Raw genomic sequence first — 27229 nt, 5'->3', positions numbered from 1 at the left:
AGCTGACCAGCTGATCCCAGAGCTGTGCACGGGAACTGATCTTATCAGCACTGCTACATAAATAGCTGTCGATGTTTGTCAGACTGCTGTTCAAGAAAGTCTTAAGTTCAAAGTTCAGCTTTAGCAGCCCTTCACTTTGTAGGTTACAGAGCTGGTCAGATATTTGATAAAGTCTAGATGCGAAGTGATCACAGGCAGCAGATGTCTATCTACACAACACACACGCCACTTTCAGAAGTTAAAAGACAAAATAGCGGCTTTGGGCACGCATTAGATCAACACGATAACGACCTTGATTTAATTGTTGTTAGCAGCACTGTGATGCTTTTCCAATATATGTTTTTCATCAGAACGTATTAGCAAATATATCATGTCGTCTGCACTGTATGTAAAGGCTGCTCTGATGGGAAAGACCTGTTCTATCACTCTGTTTCTGCACACATGATTGACTTACTTAAGAGTAAGAGAGTAGTTTAGGTCAATGTATAGCCCTAAGGCGTTGATTATGTAAGATATGTCAAGAGGAGGATGTTTGTTGTTTGTGTTTTTGTCCAAGTGGTAATAGTTATGTCTCTGTAGGGCAGTAATGTGCATATCAGCGGTGAAAAATGATCTCAACCTCAGGACACGACAGTCTAGTTTACAGAGACATTCAGGAGGAAGGAATTCAGTGTTGGTTTGAAGATAACAACCTGAGGCCTCTCGTCCTCTGTCATGAGATATGTTTGTATAAAGGCTTTCTACATTACGGTAGATAAAATCACATCTCCAGGGAGATTCTCCATTTCACAGATTTTATTTTTATTAATGACGTCATCAGGTTTTATCAGTTGAGTTCAAAGGGAAGATTTTGGATCTATAGCTTTGTGTGGTAGTTTATTTGAAACGCCACGTCTCTATGAATTATTGGCAACTTTAGGAGCAGGGATTACAGGTTGTTTACAGTTTAGAGAGCTGATATCCGTTAATATTTGGTTCTGCAGGCACTCAGACTACCCACTCCTCTTGCTCAAAGGCATAGAGCTAATTTTTCATCCTAAAAAACCTGATGGGAGAGCATACTGTATGTGAAAGCTTTATTTTGGACCCGTCCTCTTGAGACATGCCATGCTTTGATTTAACATGGATGTGTTTTTCTTAAATAAATGCCAAATACATGTTCACTTTATTAGCTGCATGGAACCGATGCATACCTTTGAATCTATTTCTGATTATTTCGCCGAGCGTCATTTTTCACCAACATTCTTCTTTGCACTCAGGCCCATATATAGTTGGAGAGAGAACAATCCCCAGAGACCTCTGCTGTGGTCACATGTTCCAGTGGCACACGTGTTACACATCAGACCAAGTGACTATCAGCGTTTTTTAGTTGTATCCTGACTTCATGATATTTATTAATACTTTGAAGTATACTTTTCTTATGCAGTAAAGTTTTATGTACAACAAATGAATGTGTTAAACAGTTGGAGCACAGCTGCCACAGAAGAGATTGGGAACTTAAAGCAAAATGTTATTCCAAAGATATAATACTTCTTCCTCCTAAGATGTTCCCAGAGTTGTCTCTTTCTCCTTTTATTAGTTTCCAGCTATGTGTCACTTCTCTATTTCCTGTGTGCATTTTAAACCCTATTCACACGGGACTAGTATTACCTGAAGGCCTGAAGTAATTTGAAATAATTGCAGAGGTGGTCTCTCTGTGATCTTAATCCCGTGTGAATCTGCTGTGTAGTAAAGAAATTCTACTGCAAGTTACCTAATACAGACGTCATGCGAATCGGCATCTTGGTGATTTGGGGTTGCATTTAGGTTTTTGTTTCCTTCACACCTCTTTGCCAGTTGACAATCGCGGAAGCTGTTGTAGGGATTATTTTGTGGTGCAGGAGGCTCATCTTGCTATACAACGTGGAGACCCATTTGCAGAAAAAGCGAGCTCAAATCAAATCTGAAAAGATGATGAAATGGATGATGTGACAATGTGTGGTAGAATCAGCTCAGTGTGAAAAGAAGAACTGCGTTTTACCTTGGAATGAACCATTTATATTTACATACGGAGCAGCTTCCCTTTTCACAGAGTTCGCCTTGTTGTTTCTACAGTAGCCCTGAACAGACTGACCAAACACTGCTCTTGATAGGGCCATTTGCATTTTTGCCTAGGCCACCATAATTCCTCTATATGCTCGGCACATGGGAGAAGTTTCAGTTGGTTGCAATCTGCCACTAATTCCTACGCACTGGACCTTTAACCCACATTAAAAAAACAAGGGAAAAAAGGAGGTTAACACTGCACATCACTGCTAGTAATGCAGGGAATAATGTCAGTAAATCCCAGTAAAATACAACCTTTGCTTATCCTGTGCGAATGTGCTGCACAAAACACAGACTGAGGATATTTTCTAAATCACACAAGGTCCCCAGGTAATAATCCTGTGCAAATAATTAGGCTTTAATTATAGTTAAAAATCTCCTAAAAATGACACGAGTAGATCACCAATCAGAGGTGAAGCATGTGCAGTAAAGCACAGAACTCTGTGTACTAAAGATGCAAACACAAGATTATCTGTCATCTCTGTCAAGGAAACTAAACATAGATTGAAGAAGGTTTAGTGCATTAATAACAACAGAGGTTTAAACAGTATTTCTGTTTTTTTATTTTTGTTCTGCAGCACTGTCATTATCATGGAAAGAACGACAACCAGTTTAATTATATTTCATTTTAACCCGTAAAACATGCGGAGGAAGAGGAAGTAGATTGTTCTAAGTGTGTATAAATGCAGGATATATATGTTCACTTGTGAAACCAAACCCATGCCCCTGGGATGTTGATGAAAATGGCACAGCTTATATATAGTTTCCTGCTTGAAGAGGTTTCCTGACTGAAAAAACTTTCCTTGATAAATGAATAATGCACAGGTTAGAGTGTATGTTTCCTATTAGGCTTTATCTTTTTGCTCCTGCACTTCCACCAAGCCTTTAGCTGACGGGCAGTAAATTCCTCACGCCGAAGTGGCTGTTAAAAATGTTTTTAAAATCCCTCTGCCCTTTCACTCCCTCCACTATTTGCATTTTGAGACTCTCTGAACATTCTGAAGCAGAGAAGATGGCACAAGAGGATCTGTTCTGTTACATTCGTGCACAACATGATGTTTCAGTTTATACGAATCAACAAGATACTCTTTCGGTCTGCAGATGTTCATGTTCGTGTAAACTAACAGGAAGAGATTCAGGGGACTCTGAGTCAAAACTCCACTCAACAGTCACCACTTACAAAAACAGTCACCACCAAAATGCTAAAGTTAGAGTGTAGCTGTAATGTTTTTGTAGCAGCAGGTCTTTAAGGTCAGGTGTGTACAGATGTTTCAGGCTACTAGCCCAGCTGTTTGGGGGGCAGCACATACTGTAAACTGTATTCTGCTCTGTTGTACTGCACATCATGTTTAGTGTCCTAATTCTTTTCATCTGTTCTCTCATCAGATAATTCCACCAGGAGGGAACACGTCATTCGATGTCGTGTTTCTCGCTCGAGTAGTTGGGAATGTAGAAAACACTTTATTTATTAATACATCACATCATGGAGTGTTTACATACCAGGTACGGACTAAAATAAACAATACTTCATTCCTCTATAAAATGAATAGTGGAATTAATGTGACTCATTTTGCGTCTCTGTCTCTGTCCTGAAGGTTTTTGGGGTCGGCATCCCAAACCCCTACAGACTGCGGCCCTTCATCGGGGCTCGAGTCCCAGTAAACAGCAGCTTCTCACCTCTAATAAACATCCACAACCCGTTCAGTGAACCACTGCAGGTAAAAAGCTCAAACTGTCGAATGTGCACTGATTTATTTTTATATCTAACAGCTGCTTAAAAGTAAAACTCACCACCTTTCATGTTAGTGTTGATGTCAAGTGAAGCACTAAATTCCTCAGTGCACACTATATTGACCAGGAGAGTTGAGGTCATCCTTGGACATAAAGGCACTGCTGGCAAGACTTCTGGAGCAGGAGAACTTTCTAGATTGGAGCTTCCAACTACTAACTATTATGTCAAATGACGGCGCTGGATGCACAAGGAACTACAGGCTGGATTTCGCCCGTGTGACAGACGGCACTAAAAAACAGCTGCTGTATTCACAAAGCTTGCTTTTATTTCATTTATGAGGACAACTCACATTAATCAACATTTCAATAAATGTGTCAGTGTTAGCCAGCTGTTTACTTAGAATTTCCCTTTAAAGTTAAGACTATGTCCTTTTAAAAATAAAAGTTATTCACAAAGCATCTTAGACCTTAAAAAAAGCTCCTAAGGTTAAAAACTGGTAGGAGCAGCGAGGAGGACTTTTAACCCTATGGGCCCTAGGCGTTTTTGGGGTATTTTTACTGCCTTTACTTTTAAGCTCATATCACAGTCATTATAAAGGCTACATACACATGCTATATCTTGTTTTTTTCAGGACAATGTGGGCTATCCAGATTTGCCATCATTACATGTCCTTCTATGTGCCTGTATTTTGTATTAATTTTTATATCAATGAAAAAACCAAATCTGTGTTACTAAATTCTTACATTTTTTACATGTATCTCACCATAGCAAGTTGGAAGTTGACATCTTCTGCCATATATGAAGAGGGGAGACTCTCTGGAATCTGGCAATATAAGAACCGTGGTGGTGGGACATTGTATCACTTCACAGTTGTCCAAACATGTGTTTTGTGCCAGGCGGACAGATGACAGCATTTCTGTGCAACCCTGCATTCGTTGTGAAAACATTAGACTACCAACAAGTGCTTGGTCTTGTCAGAAAGCTGCGGTTCAGCTGTTTCACGTGATATGCGTGGCTTCTTGCTATGACACATGGTTGCGGAGAAAATCAATAGAACAGGTGTGAATTTGGACGATTCGGGCCCATAGGGTTAAGAGGCTCAAGAAATTCTTAATCAGAGGAGAAAATGGTGGAAACACAAAGAGGTCGGAGAATACACACACATTTCCCACCTAACACTAACACCAGAAATAAAATGATCACAACACTAAGATATTTGGAAAACTGGAAAAATGAAACCGTGCAGCAGTGATGACGTCTGACGTCTCAACCTTCCATCAGCAGAGTGATCACATGAGCAATGACAACACTGTCACAGTCAGCAGATCATTTCATTTCTACTGTGTCCACACCTTACAGGCTCACAAAAGGGTGTGTCTGTGTCAACCAATCACGTGTTAAAAGAATGCACCACACCTAGCAACAGAGTCAACCACACCTCCTCACTAAGGTAAAAGTCTCTGTCCCTTCCTTGCTCAGAGCTGCTTTTTAAACTTTCCTAAATCACCCCTAAGCTAGGACTCCTTACTAAAAACTTTTAGGCTAAGTTAGGAGCGCTCTGAGATTGTTCTGAGAATGTTTGTGAATATGGCCCCACTTTTATTTCAAAGATAGGTTTCCAACAACAAATCATGTCATCCCAAAATATGAATGCAGAGGGATACATTTTACATGGGCAGTTTTTGCTGGATGCTGTTGCTGATGCCAAACCAGAGAAGACCCGTTTATTTGTTACTATGCACGAAAGTTTGACTCCTCACTTTGACAGAGGCGTACTGGAGACCTGGTTCCAGAATATGAATTGGAAAAGCCAACCAACACTAGTAGGACTGAGAGGGCAGATGACCAATGAATGAGTGTTTTTGTCACCTAAGGCTCTGTTTTGACTAACAAAGTAATAGCTGTAGGCTATAAGCTAACCGCTGCAGGCATTGGCCTGTGTTGGCACAGCTGGCACAGCTCCACAAGCAGGAGAAAGCAGCTGCCTTTGTCAATACAGCAAACACTGAGGAAGTTAAAGCCGTGACTGGACATCCAGATAAAAGGTGGTGAACTTTGCCTTATGTGTTGGCGGACTGATTTGATAGGTATGGGCTGTGTTCTCTTTTCTTGTCTTACCCCAGGTTGTTGAGATGTACTCCAGTGGTGGGGATCTTCATCTAGAGCTTCCCACAGGTCAACAAGGAGGCACTGGAAAATTATGGGTTAGTCTCAGGTCTCAGTGTGTTTGTTCCAGTGTTTGTGTTGAAGATGAACGGTAGTCTCACACGGAGTTGAGTCACCGTCACTGACGCTGAGCTTCTGTCACCAGGAGATTCCTCCATTTGAGACAAAGGGGGTGATGAGAGCCAGCTTCTCTTCGAGAGATGTCGACAACCACACAGCTTTCATCAGAATCAAAACCAATGCCCCCAATGAGGACCAGTTCATCATCCTCCCTGTAGAGGTGGAGGTCACATCAGGTGGACTTTCAAACCTTTGTGAAGTTGTATCACCCACACTATCGTACATTTACTGTGGTACTGAATGTTCTTTTGGTTCTGCAGCCCCTGGTATATACTCCTCCACAGAGATGCTTGACTTTGGTACGCTGCGATCACAAGGTGAGGAGTCCTACAAAAGAAGCAACATTTAATCTTTCTCTGTGCTTTTTCGCTCACTCCTCCGTTCTCTCTCTCATCTATAGATCGTCCAAAACTGCTGAATCTACACCTTTTAAATTCAGGAACAAAAGACGTTCCAATCACAGTAAGTATCTGTAGTCGCCTTTTTATATCCTTAAACTGTTAACTTATCGCCCGTCTAACTCCGTCCTTTATTTACACTTCACAGAGTGTACGTACAACACCATCAAATGAAGCAGTCACAGTAGATTTCAAAGCAGTCACACTGAAAGCCGGGGAGAGCCGATATACCAAAGTTGCAAGTATTAGTTTTGACGGTAAGTATTGTTCTTTAATGTGGCAATATTTGACATTGTTGTTGATTCAAATATATATGATTGTTTTGGAGTCTGTAGTTTGTGATACTGTTGTATTTCATTATACTGACAGGTGTTTATATTATTGATATATTTGAGTGTAGGATAAATAGCAGACTTTTCAATTAGACTGCATTAGATTTAGCTTGGTGTACCTAATAAACTGGCAACTAATGGGCAAATTCACAAAAGAATTGTGCGGCTTTTGCGGCCACTAAACCTGCACAAATAAGACAAAAAGGAACTGTGTTACTGCGCTGCCAATCACATCGTGTCTTGGTGCTCCTGTGCTATTTGCATGTGTATAAATTTAGTCTACATGCATACATTTGATGCAAAATCAGCCCCTTTCTATGCAAATAAACTGCAAAAATGGTCCAGTTCACAAAATTGCAGTCACGGTGAAAGTATCAGCATCTCCGGATAGTTGGTGGCAACTGAAGCGTGTTTCTTCTGACATGTTTAAAGTCCCAGTGAAAGAGGAAGAGAAGTTAGAGCATCTTTGGCTTCTGTACTGTGACAGATTTCCCCGTGAAGTGGAACATTCTGTACAGATACAAGAGAGGTTTAAATCAAATCCTTCGTATTTGATTGGACTGCTAAAAAGTAGGCAGGTTTAATGTGATACAGATCTACAGGGCTGAATCCAAATGTCCCTCTGGACTTGCGGACTGAGCCGTCACGGACTTAGTTGTACGTACCATGTCGTATTCACCGTCATCACGTAAAGTCTGTAAGGGCAGAGACTGCAAGCGGCTGATAGACAGCCCTTGAGACTTTTTTACCTGTTGCCATGGAAACGATCAACTATCTCTGCTGTCATATTCATATATATATGTCGTATAAGTTGATGAACAGTGCCTACTCATCTGTCCCTGCAGATAACAAGATAGAAATACGTCTATGGCCTTTTTTGTTACTGAACAAAAACATATTCTTGCGTCTCTATAAAACAGGCTACATGCTTTCAAAAACAGAAATGTGGATAATTAAATCAGTAAACTCTGCTGAAGTCTGCATCCCAAGCGGACTCTCTGGAAGTCTACAGAAAGTCTGCACTCCCGGACTTCCCAGGAACGTGCCAATAAAGTCCGCAAGTGCGTTGAAGTCCGGACATTTGGATTCAGCCCAGCAGACTCCCGGCTCCACACACACCTCCCTTGCCGTTAGATCAGGAAGAAGATGAGAGAGAGGGATGAATGAATTAGACCTCTGCCACGTTGTTTTGGAAAAAGGACAAAGGTTTTGCCCGCTGATATCTGAACACACATCTCTTCCTGTCTCTCTCCATATTTTTCTGTTAGCTGCTACAACCCATGAACAGTGAAGTGTGGTTTTATTTGACTGGTGTGACGAGCGAGTCACCCAATGTCTCATCTGATTGGACTGTAAACGCCCAGGAGTGCAGGATGAGTCATCAGACTTGTAAAACAGATTTACCTGGTTTTGCAGAAGGAGAATACCTCAGTACTGATTTTTTTGACTTACATTTGGCATAAAACAAGAGATTAATGATCACTTAAAACGGGATTAAAACTGGGAAAGTCTATTTTTCATTTCACTCGGTCTTTAAATTTCTTGCCTGAAGTTTTGAGGAATGCCTTCACACCTAGTTTTTTCTTTTTCTCTCTGCAGTTGTTCTGCCTGCTGTGTACTTGGCACAAAGGCACCATTTATACTCTGCCACATGGATAATTGCAATCAGATGCAAAAAAAAAAAAACAAGGGCAAATTTTAATCAGTTGCAAAACTTTATTGGCGTATTTGTGCTGGTATATTGTCGGTCAATCGGACCTTGAGACGGGGCAGCTGATAGTGTTATCAGCAGCCGCAGCCAGTTCTTTTTCATTTTATTCCTTAGTTCAACTCTTATCTTTTCTGCTCTAACATATTAATTCATATTAGATGTTTTTAGGGAAATTTAATTGCAAACTAAGCCGTAAAAGTTAAATATTGTCAGAATTAAAAACATGAGCTGCCATACGCCTTCACCGCTGCCTCCAGCTGTGGGATTCAGACAGTTAACCAAAAGATCTTAACTGATGAAAGTGCAGTTGTTCAGAGTCACTTTAAAATAGTGCAGCTAGATGAACCATTTCCACTGAAACTCCAGACAGTGGCACAAAAAGTAATCTGAACAAGTGCGTTAAACTTCTGTCTTAGACTCTCCTATTTTAACTGAATTTTAGGTTTATTCATATACTTGGGTGAAAATTTAAAAAAGGAATCAGAGGTCAGTCCCCCTTGTGTGTGTCACAGAAATGAACTGGTCATGCTATTCTTCAGCCGTGACAGTTCTACATCATGTACTTACTTGAGCACTTTTTAGTTTGAACAACTTCCTCTTGTGGGGCCGTGTATATCCTTTCAGTGAACTTATCCGCTGTTTCGATCTTTTTTTTTTTTTTCCTTGCAGCTTCAAAAGCAAGAAGACCATATCAGTTCTCTGGTAAGATAACTGTCAAAGCGAAAGAAAAGAGTTACTCCAAGCTTGAAATCCCTTACCAGGCAGAAGTTTTAGATGGGTGAGTTGCTCTGTGGATATACATTGAAAGAGTGGCGTCATATATTATGTATGTGATAAATGTTCCTAATAAATGGTCTGTTTCTGTCTTCTGGCAGCTACCTGGGCTTTGACCACACAGCAACATTGTTCCACATCAGGGACAGCCCCGTCGACCCAGTGGACAGACCCATCTTCCTCACAAATGCCTTCAGCTTTGCAATCCGGATACACAACGTGTCCCTGCCCGAAGAGGCTAAAACCATGTTTAATGTGAGAGTCAGCAGGATGAGTTCACAGAGGTCGCTCAGATTGTGATGTGTGTGTATGTACAGAGGTCATTATGACATCACTTTTCCTCTTCTCTGTTTTAGGTGCAGAACTTCAGCGCGCCCATCCTTATTCCCCCACACGAGTCACGTTACATCTTCTCCCTCCTCTTCCGGCCAGTGCGACCCTCCATTCACATAGACAGCAACATCCTGCTCATCACAAATGCGTCCAAGTTTCACCTGCCTGTCCGAGCTTACACGGGCTTCCTGGAGGTACACAAAGGACACACAGTTTATCTGGAAGAGAGCATCCTCTTTATGTGGAGCTAATTGACTTACATCAAAGTGGCACTGAACAAAGAGCAAATTAGTCTTATCAGAGACACCGACAGTCTTTATCCTTCATACAACACTGCCCTACAGAGGTTTACAGCATCAACTGCTGAAGCTGTGAAGTGGAGAAAAAAGGGTTTAATTTTTTTAGGATAGCTGGCAAACTGCATCACAGATGGAACAGTTGTGATAACTTCATTTTTAGTATTTTATGGTGACGGTATTTTAATCAAAAATGATTGCAATATGGCCTACATTATACCCAAACATGCTGACATGGCACTCTGCCTTTGGATAGGGAAACCTCTATGGAGGATGAAAAATGCCATAAGTATTAATAAATAGATAAATAAAGACATTAATAAATAAAAGAGCAAATAAATGCTAAAATAAATATTTGCAGAGATTGGACCGTATTTATAGTATAGTCACAGAAATACAGAAATAAATAAATGTAGTACAAAAATGTAGAAATAATTTAAGATATTTATTTATTTATGTCCTGTTTGAATTATCAGTATTTATTTATGTGTGTATTTAACCATTTACATATTGATTTAAACTTTTTATTTATTTATTTATTGTTTTATGAATTTATTTATTTTTAATTATTTGTTTTTGCATTTATTTATTTCAGTATTTATTCTTTTTTTGTTTTTACAGGATTAATTATATTCCTGCATTTATTTATACATTTATTTATTTCAGTATTTATTCTTTTTTTTTTTACAGAATTAATAATATTCCCACATTTATTTATTTCAGTATGTATTTCAGTATTTGTTCATTTTTTTTTTTTACAGAATTAATAATATTCCCGCATTTATTTATGCATTTATTTATTTCAGTATTTATTTCAGTATTTATTCATTTTTTTAAAGAATTAATTATATTCCCGCATTTATTTATACATTTATTTATTTATTTTTTACATTTATTTTCATGGGACATAAATAAATAAATATCATAAATTTATTTCTACATTTTTGTACAACTACATTTAGTTATTTCTGCATTTCTGTGTCTGCATGTTAATGAGGTCCCAGTCTCTGCTAATATGTATTTCAGCACGTATATATTCCTTTATTTATTAAGACATTTATTTATTTGTTTATTTAATTATTTATTGATACATGAGTCATTTTTTTTCTCCTCCATAAGCCACTCTATCTCCTAATAACACACGTTCCCTCAGGTTTCTTGCTCGTTTTAACTCGTTCTTTGAGAGAATAAACTTTATTCTGTATTTTTTTAACAGCCCGTAGCTTCTGGGAACTAAATGTATTTCTGTTTTGCTAGGTGTCTGTCCTTTTACTATAATTTTTTATACCTAAATCAGAATGAGGAATTAGTTTACAATTTAATACATTTAAAACAAACAACCACACCACAGAATTGCATGAATTCCACTGGAGTCAAAAGCTCAGACGGCAGACTGAGATCTGCTAAGCTGAGAATGCAGTGACATCACAACCAGAGTGTATCAACTGTGGCTGTTAGCTCTGTCTTTTTATGGCAAAATGATTTGATTTACAGTAAAACAGAAGTCAAGAAGTCAGATTCAGGTCTTAGCTAAATTTTGACCTCTTTTGCCTGTTGTAGGATGGAGTTGATGTCATGACTGTTAGTGAGTGTGTCTGTATAACGTGGTGTTTGTTTTTGTCGCCTGCTGTGAACAGCCTCTGGTCCTGCCTCCCAGTCTGAAGGAGAACATCCTGGACTTTGGCGTTCGCAGTGCAACAGACACCAGCAGCATCACATTTGTGGTGGTGAACAGTAATCCCATAGAGGTGAGTTCACGCAGCATTACCACAGTCATTGCTACAGCACACAATACAAGAAACAATAGCTGATTATGTAACAGCGATCAGGTTTTCTAGACAGTGATTCTTGGAAGGAAATTTAAAAAATGAAAGAGGGAAGTTACTCGCTGTAGCCTCACACAGTTAGGTCCATTGTGTGAAGTGGTTTTACATGGTATTTGAAATATGCTGACTTGTGCCTTCAAATATTTTGAACAGTTAAACCTGTTGCAACATCAGCCCTTATAATAACACTCGATTCCCCAGTAGTAGGTGATGGGTGAGCAATTTTAAGTACTGTCACAGCTTGTGACTCCAGTTGTAGTGCAAAGAAATTCTGCACTTTTCCTTTCTGTCCTTTACAAACCGCTGTTTGTCCTCCAGCTGGAGATCAAGTCCTGGCTGGTGACAGGAGACAGCCTGTCCATGGAGCTGCTAAAGACAGAGAAAGGAAACACAACAGTGGCCCTGAGTCACCTGAGAGAGCTGCAGAACACCTCGGCCTCCAATCACAAAACAGTACGTTTTTCTCAGACTCCAGCTGCTGTGAGAGGCAGCAAAACATCCTTTATTTTTATAGTCACAGTAATAAAACTCTCCACGGTATGAACAGTGGTTACATGAGCTTCAAAACCAGCCACAGTTCAGCCCTGAGCAGAGTGAGCGTCCTCTATTGACCAATCAGACTGCAGTGTTCACAGCTCCACCGTTCAGTACCAGATCTGTGTGCTAGGTACCCCAACAGAGGGGGGACCAAAAACAACTCAGACACCAACAGTCATCACTCCTAACTGTTTTCAGTAAATACAGAATTTGATTTGGGATCAGAAAAGATTCATGAAGCACAAAAAAAGAAAAGTATCATAGAGAAACAAAAGTAGAAGGTGATAAAACATCAGCAGAAATTGACAGACATGTTAAAAGAAGAAAGAGGTACTTTCTAGCTAACAGCTTCCTCATGATAACAGTCTGCAGCCTGAGCACTTGGAGGTTTTTGCATTATTATTAAAAAGAGAAATGAAACTAACACACATTTTTGTCCCTACAAAGGTGATACTAGCATCTGGCTATTATGCAGCATTCAGAGTGACACTTGTGGCCAAGGCGCTGGAGGGCACGTATGACGGAGCCATACACATAACCACAGACTATGAGGTAGGTAGCTGGTCACATCTGCTGTTTACTCTGTTCCCTCAAAGAAATGCACAAGCAGTTAGTCTAATGGTGACTTTCCTTTTCCCTCAGATATTAACCATCCCAGTTAAAGCTCTCATCGCTGTCGGTACATTAAACAGCTCTCCCAAGCACATTGTTTTACCACCTTCATTTCCAGTAAGTAACAAATTCATGAGTTAGATTTCGCACCTGTACTGAGCTGGCAGCAAGGAGGGGATGAGATGAAATGTCACCTGCAGAGGCCACGTTCCTGTGAAAGACCTGCAGCGTTGTGACACTTAACATGTCTGTATTTGTGTTTTTTGTCTTTAGGGGAAAATAGTTCATCAAAGCTTCAGCATACAGAGCTCTTTTACTCAGAAAGTGAGGCTACAGCAGATCCGCTCCCTGACAGAAGATATACGCTTCTATTACAAACGGCTCCGCAACAACAAAGACGAGCTGGAGCCAAGACGTAAATCAAAGGTAGACCCTCATCTGACCGAGCAAAACATTAGTGAGCCACAAGTGTCCTTATAAACATGAACTTATTTTCTTTCCTCCATCTTTTTCAGGTGGCTAATATTTATTTTGATGCCAGCTTGCAGTGTGGTGATCACTGTTATGTGGGGCTGCCATTTGTGCTTAAATGTAAGTTTTTTTTTTGAGTGTGTGTAACATTAAAATCTCGTAAAACAAGAGTCTACATTAAAAAATATTTTAACTTTCACAGCTGAGTCAAAGCCTCACGGGCTCGCGCTCCAGGAGGATATCTGGGATGCTGACGTCGATCTTCACCAGAAACTCCTCAGGCGATGGAAAGAGCTGAAAGAGCGCTCAGGCCACAAGTAAGCACGTTAAGAGTTAGGACATTATACTGTTCAATTAGACTGATGAATGGTTAGCCGTTGACATCCCACGTGTGGAGAAACTATCACTTATTTTGCTGTTCCTCCGTTTACAGCAAACAATTGTGCCCCAGTTAGCCTGACACTCATTAACCAGTAATTATCAAAAGCAAAAAGTAACTGAACTGAACGAACACCCCTGCTCCACAACAGCAGTCTAATTACAGATGTTTTCTTCACTCGCTGAAGGATTGAAGCCGTCTTTGAAGTCAACACTGACCTGCAGAAAAATGTGCAGGCTAAAATAACGGCACACTTGACCTGGCCCTCACTGGTCAACTCCTCGCAGCGAATTACATTCCCTCTGACGAACACAAACAGCTCCTCTGTGAGTACAAACAAATCACCTGCCTCTTGTTAGTACATGTGCGCAAACACACACATGCAGGAACATCTTAAGGTGTTGTTAAAGTTCTGTGTTGTGAACTAACACGGGACATTTTTCTGTATTTCTGCAGGAGGAGGAGGTGATTCTACAAAATCCGGCTGACGTGCTCGTCTATGTCCAAGTTCTCCCCCTGGCCCTGTTACCCAGCCCCTCTGTGTTTACTGGAAAGCTGGCTGACAGGTGGGAAATCTCCACAAGCCCAACATGTCCTTGCTCTTCTCCCCCTCATCTTACACTGACGATAATCATCTCTGATTTTATCTTCCAGGCTTCCATTAGCAAATTTGTCCAACATCAACATTGAAACAAACACCTTAGAGTTCCAGGTTCACAGAAATCAAGTGAGTGCTACACAAATTATGGAATTCAGAGAATCAGCTGGTTGACATATAATTGCTAATCACAGCCCTCTTGTCCGTGACGGAGGCAGCATGTGGAAGCTGTTTGTCTCTAACAGGCGCTCTGTTTGTTTGACAGACATCCCTAATGAAGAGCAGTACAGGGTTTGTAGAGGGATCAACCAGACCCTTTGTGTACAACCTCCTCCTGCTGCCCGGAGAAGTCAAGTCGTTCAGCGTGAGGTTCACTCCCACCAGCAACCACAGTGTCTCCTCCCTCCTCATAGTCAGGTACGTTTATTCTTTAATGGAAGTCAAACAGTCCCTGCAGTAAATTTCCCTTCTGACATTGTGCGCTTCACTGTTTAGGAATAACCTGACTGTGATTGACACAATCGTACTTCACGGCCGAGGTACGACGGAGAGCCTGAAAGTTGCAGGGAAGCCTCCGGGACAGGGCAGCTCGCTGAGGTTCAAGATGACCGAGGCGCTGCTGAAAGACTGCACAGAGAGTGAGTTCATGTCGCTGCAGTCTCATCAGTGTGACTGCGGGCCCAGTTTACATTTGCCATTTCATTTGTCACGTATCCAGATAAAATCCAGATGTGATTTAATACAGTTTCATTTACACAAAGCCACATATACACTGAACAGATATGTAAACGCACTTTTGTATTTGCTCCCACTTTTTCACAAGTTGAAGTCGAACATAAAACACTTTTTTGTGCACACAAAATGCTTTGAGAATACTATGCAGGTGTGCCTTGGGCTGGTCATGATAAAAGGCCACTCTAAAACGTGCAGTTTAATCACACAACAACACAACGCCCCTGTTTTTTTTTTGCACCCTGACGAAGACCAGAGAGTCGAAACTGGTTGGTGTTTTTAATGTAGGCAGCTGTGTTTTTGAAATAAAGGCTTCATTCAGACGCATCTGTTCCTGCTCCACGCACGAGTGCCTGAAGTTCATCTTTTGTTCCCACAATGTCACGGATGTTGCAGGTTTTGAGGGAGCGTGCGATTGTCATGCTGACTGCAGCAACGTTCACCAGAGCTGTTCCCCGTGAACTGAATGTTCATGTCACTACCATAAGACATCTCAGATGCTGTCTCCAAACCTTGCACATCAAACCGGCCTCACAACTGCAGACCACGTGTAACCACACTAGCTCAAAACCAGCGTCTTTACCTGCACGATGGTCTGACACCAGCCACCTGTACAGCTGAAGCAACGACTGGTTTGCACAACAGTCAGTCAGAATGTGTGTCAGGGAAGCTCATCTGCGTGCTCATCATCCTCAGCAGAGTCATAAGCGACTAGTGTTTGGCACTTTGTACAAGTGTTTTCCTCATGAATAAATCTCATGTGTGTGACCATAGCCCTTATTGACCATAGTCCAATGTTCAGAGCGCCCAGTGAATTTACTTTTTTAAGGCAAAACCACACATTTTAGAGCGGCCTTTTACTGTGGCTACATCATCACTTTACACATTAAACACAGAGTGGTAAAACAAAAACATTATGATTAGGATTAAAAAAGATGCTACAAAACTGTGTGACCTGTCTGAAAGATAAGTCATAAAAACAACTGACCTGCTCTGAATGATATTAAAAATGTCTCTCTCTGAAATGTATCCAGTGTCCATTAATTACTATCCTTTCGTTTATTTCAGAGACAAAAGTCAAGGAGCCAAACTTCACCCTAAAAAGAACCTTCAGGGTGGAGAACACGGGCCTGCTCCCCATCACCATCAGATCAGCAGAAATCAACGGACAAGCTTGTGAAGGATATGGATTCAAAGTTCTCAACTGTCAAGAATTTGCACTTAAGCCAAATGCTTCAAAAGACCTCATCATACTGTGAGTGAACAAACGTGTCGTCTGTCTTTGTCCACGAGTGTTTAGCTGTGTGTGATCTAGACCCAGAGTTGGAGGGCGGTTTAGGAATATGGTTACTGCATGGGAACTTCAGTGTGTGTGTGTGTGTGTGTGTCTGTGTGTGTGTGTTCTCCCCATCTCCCAGAAGCTCTATTAATACTTGTCCTCAGCCTCTCCAGCTGAGTAAGCCTTCAGTAAGAGGATGAATTGGCACTCTGTCTCTCTGAAGCCTTGTTAAATTCTCAAATGTTTGCTAGGAAATCTCAAATATTGAAGTCAGGACAGTCATCTTCAAGTTTTACTCAAAAGTTCGAGTGACACCAGCCCTGTGGGTATAAATTGTTGGAGCGAATCTGTTTGTCAGGGTCCTGTGTTCCCAGATTCAGTGTTCTCTTAACACACATTAACCTTCGTGTTGTGTTCAGCTCAAATTTAATAAATATTATCCAGTTAACTTATGCTGTATTAAATGAATACAGGGTGGGGAACATCTTTTTCAGGTTCCCCTGATAAAGCTTGGAAACACTGGACCCTGGGAACTAGAGATGAGGCAGATCAAGGCTTGTTTTAACTGATCAGTATTGTCATATTGAGCCTGATCGGATCCTTTTTTTTAAAGTCAGCTGTTACACAGATGTTTTAACTCATGAAGAGTGAACTTCACTGAGCTCCTCTGTGTTTGTAAGAGCAGGGTTGAGCTCTTCCCCCAGCAAAACGCCACACACCATAAATGACCACAGACTGCATTATGTTTGTGTTATGTACCTCAGTAGTGTTACTTGTTTAATTTTAGCTCAGTGTGAGAGAGTCTTGTATGCGGTTGAGAGCTAACTGGTCCTCGGTTACAGGTGAATGAAGATTATTTTCTGTTTCTATTTTAAAAAATTCCCCGACCAGCTCTTCTGACACATCAGCGTTGTTCTGTGGCTGTCACCTGCTGGTTTCCTTTGAGAGATAACATCCTTCTAACAGCAAAGGTGTTAAAAAAAAAGTCACGGTAGTGCACAGCCACCAAATGCCACGAGTTTGAAGATCAACTCTTCTTTCCTGTGATGCTAATTTTAAACTATGAAACTGCTGTAAACTCTCAACAAGTAATTTGCAATTGAAATGACAGAATTTGTTCTCAAAATTTGAACTTGAGTGTCATGTTGTAAAGACGCTACACACCCATGGCACACCCTAAAGGTGTTTCCATGTGTTTGCCTCATTGCAAACATAATCTGTTGTAGATTCTTTATTGCTTGCAAACAAAAGCTTCCATGGCTGCCTCGGGGCACACGCACATGAGACTGAAGTAGAATTGCAACCTATACTTGAATATCACTGTTTGTTACAAACAGATGCTTATCAGCTCTCACCTTCTGCCTTTGCCTCTGGGGAACTGTCTCTCATAATGCTCTCACTGTCTTCACCTGGCAACAGTTGTCATGCAGTTGATATGCAAATTGGATATTTCCACAACGGTGTCTTTAATTCTTACTGACACACAGAGAGAGGCTTAACACAACACTTCCCATAACAACCTCGTTCTTGTAACTATGTGGGTGCGAACTGACTGTTCAGTCACACTTGTTGGGGTGGGGCAGTTTACACCACATTCTTATGATCAGCCTTTTGACACGTCACAGTAGGTGTGAATATTTTGACATGCAAACACACAGGTTTTAATCATTTATGATCTTTACAATAGTATTCATATTGGAAATGAGCAGCATTTGGAGAAGAGTGGTTCGGTGAGATTTGGAGGACTCGGACCTCCGTCACTGCTTTAAGCAAACGCCTGAGTTTGCAGCAGTGTTTCCATTTGAAAAAGAACAGTGACTGAGTCGGCCTTTAACATTGCACATTTGATGATAAATGCTCATACTAGTGCAAATGCTGACTGATAGCTAAATCATGTTTTTATTAAACATGTATGGAACAAAGCTCAATGAAATTTAAGAGCAAAATCCTTTTTGTCTCACTGTGGTGTAGACTTTTCTCATGGCAGATATTTTGCCTTGTCATTGCAGGAAAAGCACAGGTGGAGCTGAAAACACTGAAGGCCTTTGACTGTTTTATTCTATTTATAGCGTCACTGACAGTTGCTGCCAAAGCACTTGGAACTGGCACCTGAATGGAATGTAGCCATTGTTAAAGTCATTAGTTGCTCCTTTCTTCCTCACTGCTATCAACAAAAAAAGCCTGAAAAGTCATATTGGCAAATATATTAGTCTTTTCCAACTTACAGCTTTTAAGAGTAAAAACTTTTTACCAAACTGCACATGTGTACATGCTGTAAATTTGCCCACATCAGTGCAGAGGCAGACTCAACAAACATCCTCTCTGGAAGACCTTCACTTCCTCCAGTTTGTGACTAACACATGCTTTGAAAATTAGAGCATCAGTGGAAAATGCAGCAGCCTTTCTCAAACTGGTTTGCTGCATGCCTCACCTCAGGAATGTTCAATATAACAGTGGTTTGTCAGAAAGTCAGTAAAGGCCACACAAGGACACAGGTTTTTGTATCGTTGAGTGAGCAGCCTTTTAACATGTCCTTCCTTTCCTCACAGGTTTACACCCGACTTCACCTCATCTCGAGTGATCCGGGAGCTGAAATTGGTGACATGTGGAGGCTCTGAGTTTGTGTTTGTCCTGAACGCCTCCTTGCCCTACCACATGTTAGCTGCATGTGCAGAGACCCTGCCCAGACCGAGCTGGGAGCTGGAGCTCTACATCATAGTGTCTCTCATTATGAGGTGGGAACCACTCTGTACTCACAGTATAGCATTAAAAGGGACCTATTGTGCTTTACCTCATTGTCTGTCATATATATAATGTTACAGTGCCAGATGTTGAGGTGAAACATGGCCAGAGTTTCAAATAATGAGGCAAATGTATGTAAAAGTTATCCCTGCGAGCACCAGCCTCAGTTTCCGAAGATTTTTTTCTTCTTCTGAGGCAAGCTGACGTCAGCTCGTTAATTTCTCTGTGGTCAAATTTTTACATTACATACACTGCTACATGTAGCTACATGCTAGCGCCAGGAGACATGTAAACTCGGGTGCCAGTGTTGATTTTTGTGTTACATTTTGTTTTGTATTTCAGCCTGACTAACCGTTCGTATTTGTATGTTTACGTGTCCTCAGTTCCATGTTTCTGTTGGTGATCGCCACAGCCTACCTGGAGGCCCAGAGCATATGGGAGCCTTTCAAGAGACGTGTCTCTGTGGAGTCCAACTCCACCTTGGAGACTGGGAGACCATTTAATCTCAGGGACATTGTGCAAATGGACAGTGATTCAAAGTAAGTGTAACGTAGAAGAAGCTGAGTAACATCTTAGGCAAAGGCTGATCAAATCACATGATGTCGTCAGTGTACAGAGAGAGAGATAATGTTCATCTAATGGAGAGGAAGAGAGATCTAATGTTAAAAACAAAGTATTAAAGACTCAAAAGAAAACAGGCCAAGATTTTGTCAACTGTTGTTGAAATTGCTCTTAAATTCTTTTACGGATATTGTATCATTCTGATCGATGAGGCGTTAAAGGGACTGTGACACACAGACGACAGTGAATGTCTGTTGGGCTGTAGTCAAGTATCTGTGGCGAACCATTGTCCACAGTTCTGACAGTGTCTGATTCCTTCTGAGATTATTTCCCATCCTCCGTCTGGTGGAAAATATTACATCAAACTTCCTCAACAATTCCTTACAAGTCCACAGAAACACCTAACTCTAGAAACACAAGAGAAAAGTATGAAGTATTCTTTTTTTCTGCCACAGTATAATCCATAAAGCAATACCACACAATGCAGCACTGAAGAGATCCAAAGGAAGTTGGTTTACGTGGCAGAAGATATAACTACAGAGGGGAGGTGCAGCATGTACAGTGTGTTTGAACAGGAATTTTATTTGACCTTTCAGGTTGAACGATTACGGCGACCCTCCCCAGAACTCCAGAGGAGTATATGCGTCCAGCAACGGAGCAGCTCGGGTCGGAGGCCGACAGGGCAACAGCCGCACCTTATCTGACTCAGACAGCCAAGATAAGAGGTCCAGGATCGGCTTCAGCCGCCCAACTATGCAAGCAACTTCCTCGCAGCTGACCAAAGGAAGTGCAACCTCAGGCCAAGAAGGCCCTCCAGCTGGCTGCCAGCTCACCAACCGAAAGACTCGGAGCACCAAACAACTGGACCTCCAGGGTCAAAGTTTAGCCGGGTCATCGCTGCCTCACAGAGGCCTCTGTCCTGAGGATGCAGAATACGCCAACCTGATAGGAGCCATGGACAACGACCTCGACCGTCCAGATTCACTCAGTGGTGAGACTCTACAGGAACAGAGCACTCAGTCAATACAAAACAAAGGTACCCACATTTGTGTTTGTCACAGGAGAGTAGGACAGAACGCCTCTGTGATCATCTACAGGTCTTTTAACATGTGTGTTAATATCATGTGCAGTGTTGGAATCCAAAGGGAAGCTGCGAGGCAAAACAAAAGCCCAGAGGAAGAAGGAAGAGAAAGAGAAGAAATCCACAGTAAAGACTCAGGGAGACGAGCTCAAAGATAATCTGGCCGATAACGACGACAGCTCCTCCACCACCACAGAGACCTCCAATCCAGATGTGGAGACAAACATCAAAGAGGTACGCTCACTTCCTGTGTTGGACATGTTTTCTGTCAAAGCTGTCTCTTTTCATGCATTGCATCTACCAGAGCCGGAGACTTGAACACAAAACTCTGAGGAGACTTAACTTGTTTACTAGAGATGTCCTGATGCTCCGCCGAGCTTCCGATTGGAGGACGACCCGCTCTGCCTCTTAGCCACGGCCGCCCATTCTTAAAGCCCAGTTCTGACCAAAGATTCACAATGAGACGAGATGAAACCTTTGTAGATCATTGCAGAGGAAAGTTGCAGCGGTGTGAACTGGTCAGTCTGAGCTCGACTCAAGCCAGCTGATGGTGCCGCCTGCAACTCAGCTGGGCAAATGGCCGGCGGCTGGTTTTAGAACTTAAAGCACATTACCTGTTTCCACCCACCTCACACTCACACATCTCATTGACTGATTAATTGGCGCTGCTTACTTATATTATTGTGCTGTATTTATTATGAATACAGTCCATCTGATGCTCGTTTTGTTTCAGTTATTAGATGTTTCGTCACTACTACAAATGCAGCTGTAGCCAGTATCTCACTATCACTATCCTCAGTCATATTTTAAAAAGCTACAAATTATATTCAGCCACAAAATAAACCTGAAAAACTGCAAATCATAACTAAAGTACAGAGAGTTGTTGCATAGAGACGATACACTGTGTCATCTAGTTGAATTGGTGTGAACTGGCAGGTTTTCAGAACATCTCAGAATGGCACATTGGAAACAGCTGCATGTTTCATCTCGTCTCGTTGCGAATCTTTGGTCTGACCTGGGCTTTGAAACCTACCACTTACACAGATGTTGTTTTTTACTTATACCTGCACTTATCTATCGGCAAAATGTAGATTGACCTAACTCACTCTAATAACCATATTATCTGGAAGGGTCGTAAAAGGCATTAGATGTAACTGTCTGATACCTGTAGACACCTTTTCTCAGTTGCACCTTCGTTTCGAGTGTTCTCATCGGACTATTTAACACATTTAGATGCTTTGATTCATTGCTTGTGTTTAGCCCCGTTTTCCTGTGAAATTAAGTATTTGGAGTGATTGTGGCCATGCTGTTATTATAATTTTCATACTAGCACTGACAGACTAAAGAAATGTAAGAAGACTACAGAAACAGCTCTAGCATCTACTGCTATGGAGATGAAATCATAATAAACATGCTGTTATTCTGCTTTTCTGAACATTTTTTCCAGGAACCAGTGAAAAAGAAAGGAAGAACAGTAACAACAGGAAAAGTGAAAGAAGAGACTTCAAATTTCCTAATCAAACCCAAAACCAAGAAACAAGGAACCATAAAGAAAGAGAGCCCCGTAGAAAAATCCAGGTCAGTTTATTTAATCTCAAATAATACCATCATCTTTTATTCACTGCATTTTTCAAACCTTTTTATGACGAATCTTTATTGTCCTCAGTTCTCTGGAGCTGCCATATGTCACACCACTGGAGAACAAACAGCGCAAGAGCTTCACATCCAAAGCTCTGCACCCTCTCACCAACATCCCAAAGACAAGACCGCTGCAGAAACAGAGATGTGAGTGTCTTCACCTACATGTTGTCACGTTGCTGTCTGCTTCAGTACAGATGTGTTAGTGACACATTTGTTTTGACAGTTGATGGGAAGCTGGAAGAAGGGCGCCCCTCTCTGTTGGCCAAACTGTTGTCCAGCGGTCCAGTGCCAGAGTTGGGCCACAGCAGCAGCTCTGAGGGGGAGAAGGAGTTTGCTTCTCCAGAGTGGGATGTACCACTTTCCAAAAACAGCGTCCGTAAGTCAAGATCTTTTTTTTTTTTTTTTTTTTTTTTTTTTTTGGTGATCAGATTTTTATTTTTCAATGCTGGAGGTTTGATTGAATGTGAGGCCAGAGATATACTTTTAAACCATGGGTTTGCGGAGACGACTGGCTGCGTCGTGAACAAAATCATTCACATACCTGCCCATGTGCTGTGAATGTTACTGGAGAATTCCACTAGAGGGCACACTTCCACTGTCTACTGTACTGGTGGTGGGTGCGGTTTAAAGGGTCGTGCCACGTAGACTCTAAACGAAATGTAACTGCAGCTATGCATGTTTAAAAGTTAGCACGTCCACCCAGATGTCATGTTTCCATCACTGCTGGTCAAAGCCAGAGCTGTGACCACTGCAGTCATTTGTCCTGGAAATCAATCAATCAATCAATCAATCAATCAATCAATCAATTCAATCAATTTTATTTATAAAGCCCAATATCACAAATCACAATTTGCCTCACAGGGCAAAGAAATGAATGCTGATTGTAACCTTCCCCACTCAAGACAGAAGCCAGGTGTTAGTAGGCGTTAGTGGGTTTTGGTCTGGTGGGAAATGAGCTTTATTTGTCCCTCCAGTCTTTAAAATTTCCCCTCCTCATATCTTGGTGATGATTTGAACATTTGTATACCGTCACAGATGTTGTTTCACAGTCTGGGTAATTTAACATTTAAATTCAGACCTGAAACTGTCCTGTCGTGTTCTGTGTCCTTATTCAGACGCTAACTGGTTTGATTTTCTCCTGTTCTCCATGCGCAGAAGCAGATAGTCTTCAGCAGATCTCCCTCCAGACGATAAACGCAGACCCTTTCCTGAAGAGATCTGTCACAGCAGGGACCTGCTCCCCTCCACCCACCTCCCCCAGCTTACTGTCCAGAGGCACCTACAGCAGCGTGCTCAACAGTAGCAGGTATCCACTCGGTCAAATGTGTAGCTAAAACAACACCTTGTTTTGTTCATGTTTGAAATTCTGAAAGAACCAAGGTCTCTGTAAAAAAGCTCTCACAGGCGCCAGGACCTCTTGTTTCCCCACCATCACTGCCAGCGACTGTCAGAACCAGACACATATACGTTAACGCCACATTGACTGTGTCAGACCATTGCAGTGATATGTCAACATCATATTAAAGAAGGCGAGACTTGCCTGTAAAGAAATTAGTCAGGGGAGAGGCGTTTTTTTCTGGATATAAAGCATATAACTAGGGATGTCATGGTCTGATCTTTATGATGGTATCAGGGCCAATCAAGGCATTTTTTAACTGATTAAAATCAGCTGTATTGAACTATGTACTATGTTTGCTATATCGAACTGAGATTTCCTCAGGAGGTTTTTGCTCTTGCATTTTTAACCTTTATAATCACAGCAGTGCAGCAGAGTTTCTCAAGAAAGCCAGCCTTGACCCTTCAACCCATCTTTAAATTACCATTTTATCAAACATTTTAGAAACGGTTAGGGCTGGGCCATGTAACGACTATGTACGATATATCAATATGTTTCCAGCAAGATATAGATTTAGACAACAGCGTTTATATCAATATAGGGTCAAGTTGTGTTACATAAAGCAAATCACTGATCATCGCTCCTCTCTCACACTCTCCGTCCCACTCACTCACTCACTCACAAGTTCTCCAGCAACACTCACAGAGCTGCGCCTCTGTTTAATCTGTCTGTTAGTTAGTCTACGTTGGTCTATATGTTGCACGTGCTGCGCTAAATCAGTCTGAGATGAAATTACAGCAGCACATGTGCAATCCAGCGCTGTACTCCTAGTTTATGACTCTCGCTCCTTCCCTCCATCGGCCTCTCTGTTAATGCTCTGTGCATAAAAAAGATTATTAGCTTTAATAAATAAAAATATTTAAATCATTTTCCAGCACTAGATTCATTTGAAATACTCATGTTATAGTTTTGTGTCCTGTGCTGCAAACCTTTAAACCTCTGTAGCTCCAGTGCTGTGTGCAAAAAGTTAACCGTACAGCCCTGCTATTTATGTTACATAATTTTTCATTCACATGTTGTTCAGCTGTGTATTTTCAAACTGGGTATAAAATTCCTGTTTTTGCATTTTATTTTGATCACAGTCTGTTTTTATAAAAGTGTTTGTGATATTTGAAACGTGGCTTTGACTTGCAGCTGAAAACATGTCGCCCATTTTGTAGAAAAAACCCCCCAGATATGTATTGTGTGTGCTAGTCAGCCTGTAAATACTGAGATAAGAATTTTAGCTATTATTATAATAAAGCATGTTATTTTGGTTTGGTATTTTAAATGTGTATCTAAAATCTAATCCAGATTTTTGGTGAATTTCTGTTGCAGTGAGGGAAACCAAAAGAAGGCCCCAGGAAATAAATTGTCAGCAGCCACTCCACTCCCAGGCAAAAATGGGAACCCCACCTTTGCTGCTGTAGCTGCTGGTTATGATAAAAGCCCTGGTAAGTATGAAACCATGAACTAACTCTCCATCAAAGTGTGTTCATTGTTGCTATGGGGGTTAGTTTATGGGACAACACTGATGTTTGATGTCGCTGACAGGTGGCTCTGGCCCAGGTAAAACTGACAGCCAGGGGAAGAGTCTGGCACACATGACATCAGTGGAAAGTGACAGCTCTGACAGGTGATGTGACAAAATGAATACATTTGCATCCAGACGTGACATCAAGATTTAGCTCATTTAAAATTCTGCTTTTCTTTCTCCCATAGCTCTGGATTGTGGAGTCCCATTGACACAGCCAGCAGTCCAAACTTCCATTCGGCAAACTCATTCTCTGCTTTTGGACCCAACAATTCCTTCAACCTGACAGGAGGTAACCCTCGCAGTTTGATTTACCATGAAACAGAAGAACGTAGAATAACTGGTGTTACAGGTTATAGCTGACTGGCAGCGTCCAAACTGAAGCGTGTGTGTGTGTGTGTGTGTGTGTGTGTGTGTGTGTGTGTGTGTTGTTAGTTTTCAGTGGAATGAATCTCCCAAAGTCATCAGAGCCTCAGCAAAGCTGGCCTGAGTTCACCTCCGCCTCCTCCATCTGGGACATACCGAGCAGTGACTCTCTGCACTCCTGGCCCAGCAGCTCCAGCTCACCGACTGCCCCAACAGCAGTAAGATCCCTTATTTGCGTTTAACGTAGCTCCTCCTGCTCGTGATACTATTGTGAAGCTTCTCTTTTCTTTTTGAAGTCACTCCTGGGAAACACTCGCAACCCCTGGTCTGCAGCCACACCCTTCGGCAGCTCCATTTGGTCAACAAGCGCAGATTCAGCCTTACACCCTTTCCCTCCAACGACCAACTCAACAACGCTCACCGACCTGGTCAGCAGTCCCGCCCCGTCGCCACCAGCTTCAACGGAGATGAGTCGGACCTACAACCCGTGGAGCATGTGGCGCCCCACCCTGAGCAGGCGCAGCTCTGAGCCGTGGCCCAGCTCCTCTGACAACGGCAATTAAACTGCACATGACTGCACTTAACAGAAGCACGTCATGGATTGGATGTACTCTGTACACTAAATCTAATTCTTTTATAATCAGAGAATCCCAACAGAAAGCAATGTTACCTGAAGTGTAATGGGTTGGGTAGCCCAGTGCTGTAGGTTACCAGCCCCGCAATTTAGTTCACTGCAGCTTTTTATTCATGGGGGCAGAACTTTTTATTTGGATTTGTTTTAACAGGTGCCCCTAAATTAAAAATGGTAATAGCATGGTATGCTAACGCCAGTGCAGACGTTTTTGCTGTTATAGAAAGGCTGGTAATGCTGCATTCCTTCTCGAAGTTGGGTACACGGCGCGGAGTCTCTTGTGTTCAGTATTAATGTTGGAACAGACATCTTCTTTTAAGCCATCGGTCTTCTTTTCACAATCATTTTGGTTCTTATTGGTTTCTTATACAAATTGGTTTGAAAAAGTCAAATTCGCCAACATCTGCATCTAAATCATTGAACTAGTCTTTTATTTGGCAGCAGCGACCTTTCATAATCTGAAATGTGATTCTTCAGAACACCAACGGCCCCAAAAGCTTCATGGACATTCATGTTCCCATTTTAAAGCGGGCTCTGCCCTGATAATATCGAGAAGCCTTCGGTGAGAATTAATTGGTGATCAAAGAACACTTGCGTTTGAGGTTTGTATTGTACATCACCTCTATTTGTCAGCAAATTTAAATAAAGGATTTCAGCAGAACATCTTGTTTTTCACGTCTTTTTGTTTTCTATTTAAACTTGCAATAACTGTTTTCTCTTTCCCACATGGGAGCATTGGAAACACGTCACTTATGAAGTTGTGTGAAGCTGAGGAAAGATGGAGACTCAAATCATACTGTACATTTTAGTTTCTGTGGAAAAGTGGCATGTGTGCTGCTTGATTGGCATTAGCAGTTAGTGCTAGTGATTAGCATAAGCGAGTCACAGGCTAATGCTAATAGAAAGGCTAACGGCTG

The 27229-nt window shown here is 41.6% G+C and overlaps 1 protein-coding gene across 2 annotated transcripts in view; it reads left to right on the top strand.

The window, feature by feature from the left end:
- tmem131 (transmembrane protein 131) overlaps nucleotides 1–26973 on the top strand; it is a 42608-nt gene extending 15635 nt beyond the window's left edge. The window contains exons 6-41 of one of the 2 annotated variants that reach the window (XM_049587741.1): nucleotides 3472–3588; nucleotides 3681–3803; nucleotides 5941–6021; nucleotides 6129–6279; nucleotides 6364–6420; nucleotides 6504–6565; nucleotides 6650–6758; nucleotides 9214–9322; nucleotides 9420–9573; nucleotides 9675–9845; nucleotides 11585–11695; nucleotides 12092–12226; nucleotides 12758–12862; nucleotides 12953–13039; nucleotides 13196–13348; nucleotides 13438–13513; nucleotides 13596–13710; nucleotides 13960–14098; nucleotides 14229–14338; nucleotides 14427–14499; nucleotides 14636–14787; nucleotides 14866–15008; nucleotides 16171–16357; nucleotides 18931–19116; nucleotides 19507–19662; nucleotides 20281–20675; nucleotides 20815–20999; nucleotides 22213–22343; nucleotides 22432–22550; nucleotides 22630–22782; nucleotides 23562–23712; nucleotides 25120–25235; nucleotides 25336–25417; nucleotides 25504–25607; nucleotides 25751–25899; nucleotides 25978–26973. In XM_049587741.1, the coding sequence (XP_049443698.1) occupies nucleotides 3472–3588; nucleotides 3681–3803; nucleotides 5941–6021; nucleotides 6129–6279; nucleotides 6364–6420; nucleotides 6504–6565; nucleotides 6650–6758; nucleotides 9214–9322; nucleotides 9420–9573; nucleotides 9675–9845; nucleotides 11585–11695; nucleotides 12092–12226; nucleotides 12758–12862; nucleotides 12953–13039; nucleotides 13196–13348; nucleotides 13438–13513; nucleotides 13596–13710; nucleotides 13960–14098; nucleotides 14229–14338; nucleotides 14427–14499; nucleotides 14636–14787; nucleotides 14866–15008; nucleotides 16171–16357; nucleotides 18931–19116; nucleotides 19507–19662; nucleotides 20281–20675; nucleotides 20815–20999; nucleotides 22213–22343; nucleotides 22432–22550; nucleotides 22630–22782; nucleotides 23562–23712; nucleotides 25120–25235; nucleotides 25336–25417; nucleotides 25504–25607; nucleotides 25751–25899; nucleotides 25978–26244 (4914 nt within the window). In that variant the 3' untranslated portion in view covers nucleotides 26245–26973. Of the gene's footprint in view, nucleotides 1–3471; nucleotides 3589–3680; nucleotides 3804–5940; nucleotides 6022–6128; nucleotides 6280–6363; nucleotides 6421–6503; nucleotides 6566–6649; nucleotides 6759–9213; nucleotides 9323–9419; nucleotides 9574–9674; nucleotides 9846–11584; nucleotides 11696–12091; nucleotides 12227–12757; nucleotides 12863–12952; nucleotides 13040–13195; nucleotides 13349–13437; nucleotides 13514–13595; nucleotides 13711–13959; nucleotides 14099–14228; nucleotides 14339–14426; nucleotides 14500–14635; nucleotides 14788–14865; nucleotides 15009–16170; nucleotides 16358–18930; nucleotides 19117–19506; nucleotides 19663–20280; nucleotides 20721–20814; nucleotides 21000–22212; nucleotides 22344–22431; nucleotides 22551–22629; nucleotides 22783–23561; nucleotides 23713–25119; nucleotides 25236–25335; nucleotides 25418–25503; nucleotides 25608–25750; nucleotides 25900–25977 lie in introns of both variants that reach the window. The other variant, XM_049587739.1, reaches the window with a different exon arrangement.
- The last annotated feature ends 256 nt before the right edge of the window (nucleotides 26974–27229 follow it).

The sequence above is a fragment of the Epinephelus fuscoguttatus genome, linkage group LG10, assembly GCF_011397635.1.
Source record: "Epinephelus fuscoguttatus linkage group LG10, E.fuscoguttatus.final_Chr_v1".
NCBI lineage: Eukaryota > Metazoa > Chordata > Actinopteri > Perciformes > Serranidae > Epinephelus > Epinephelus fuscoguttatus.
The sequence above is the reverse complement of the archived record's forward strand: the minus strand, read 5'-3'. Positions and strand labels throughout refer to the sequence as shown.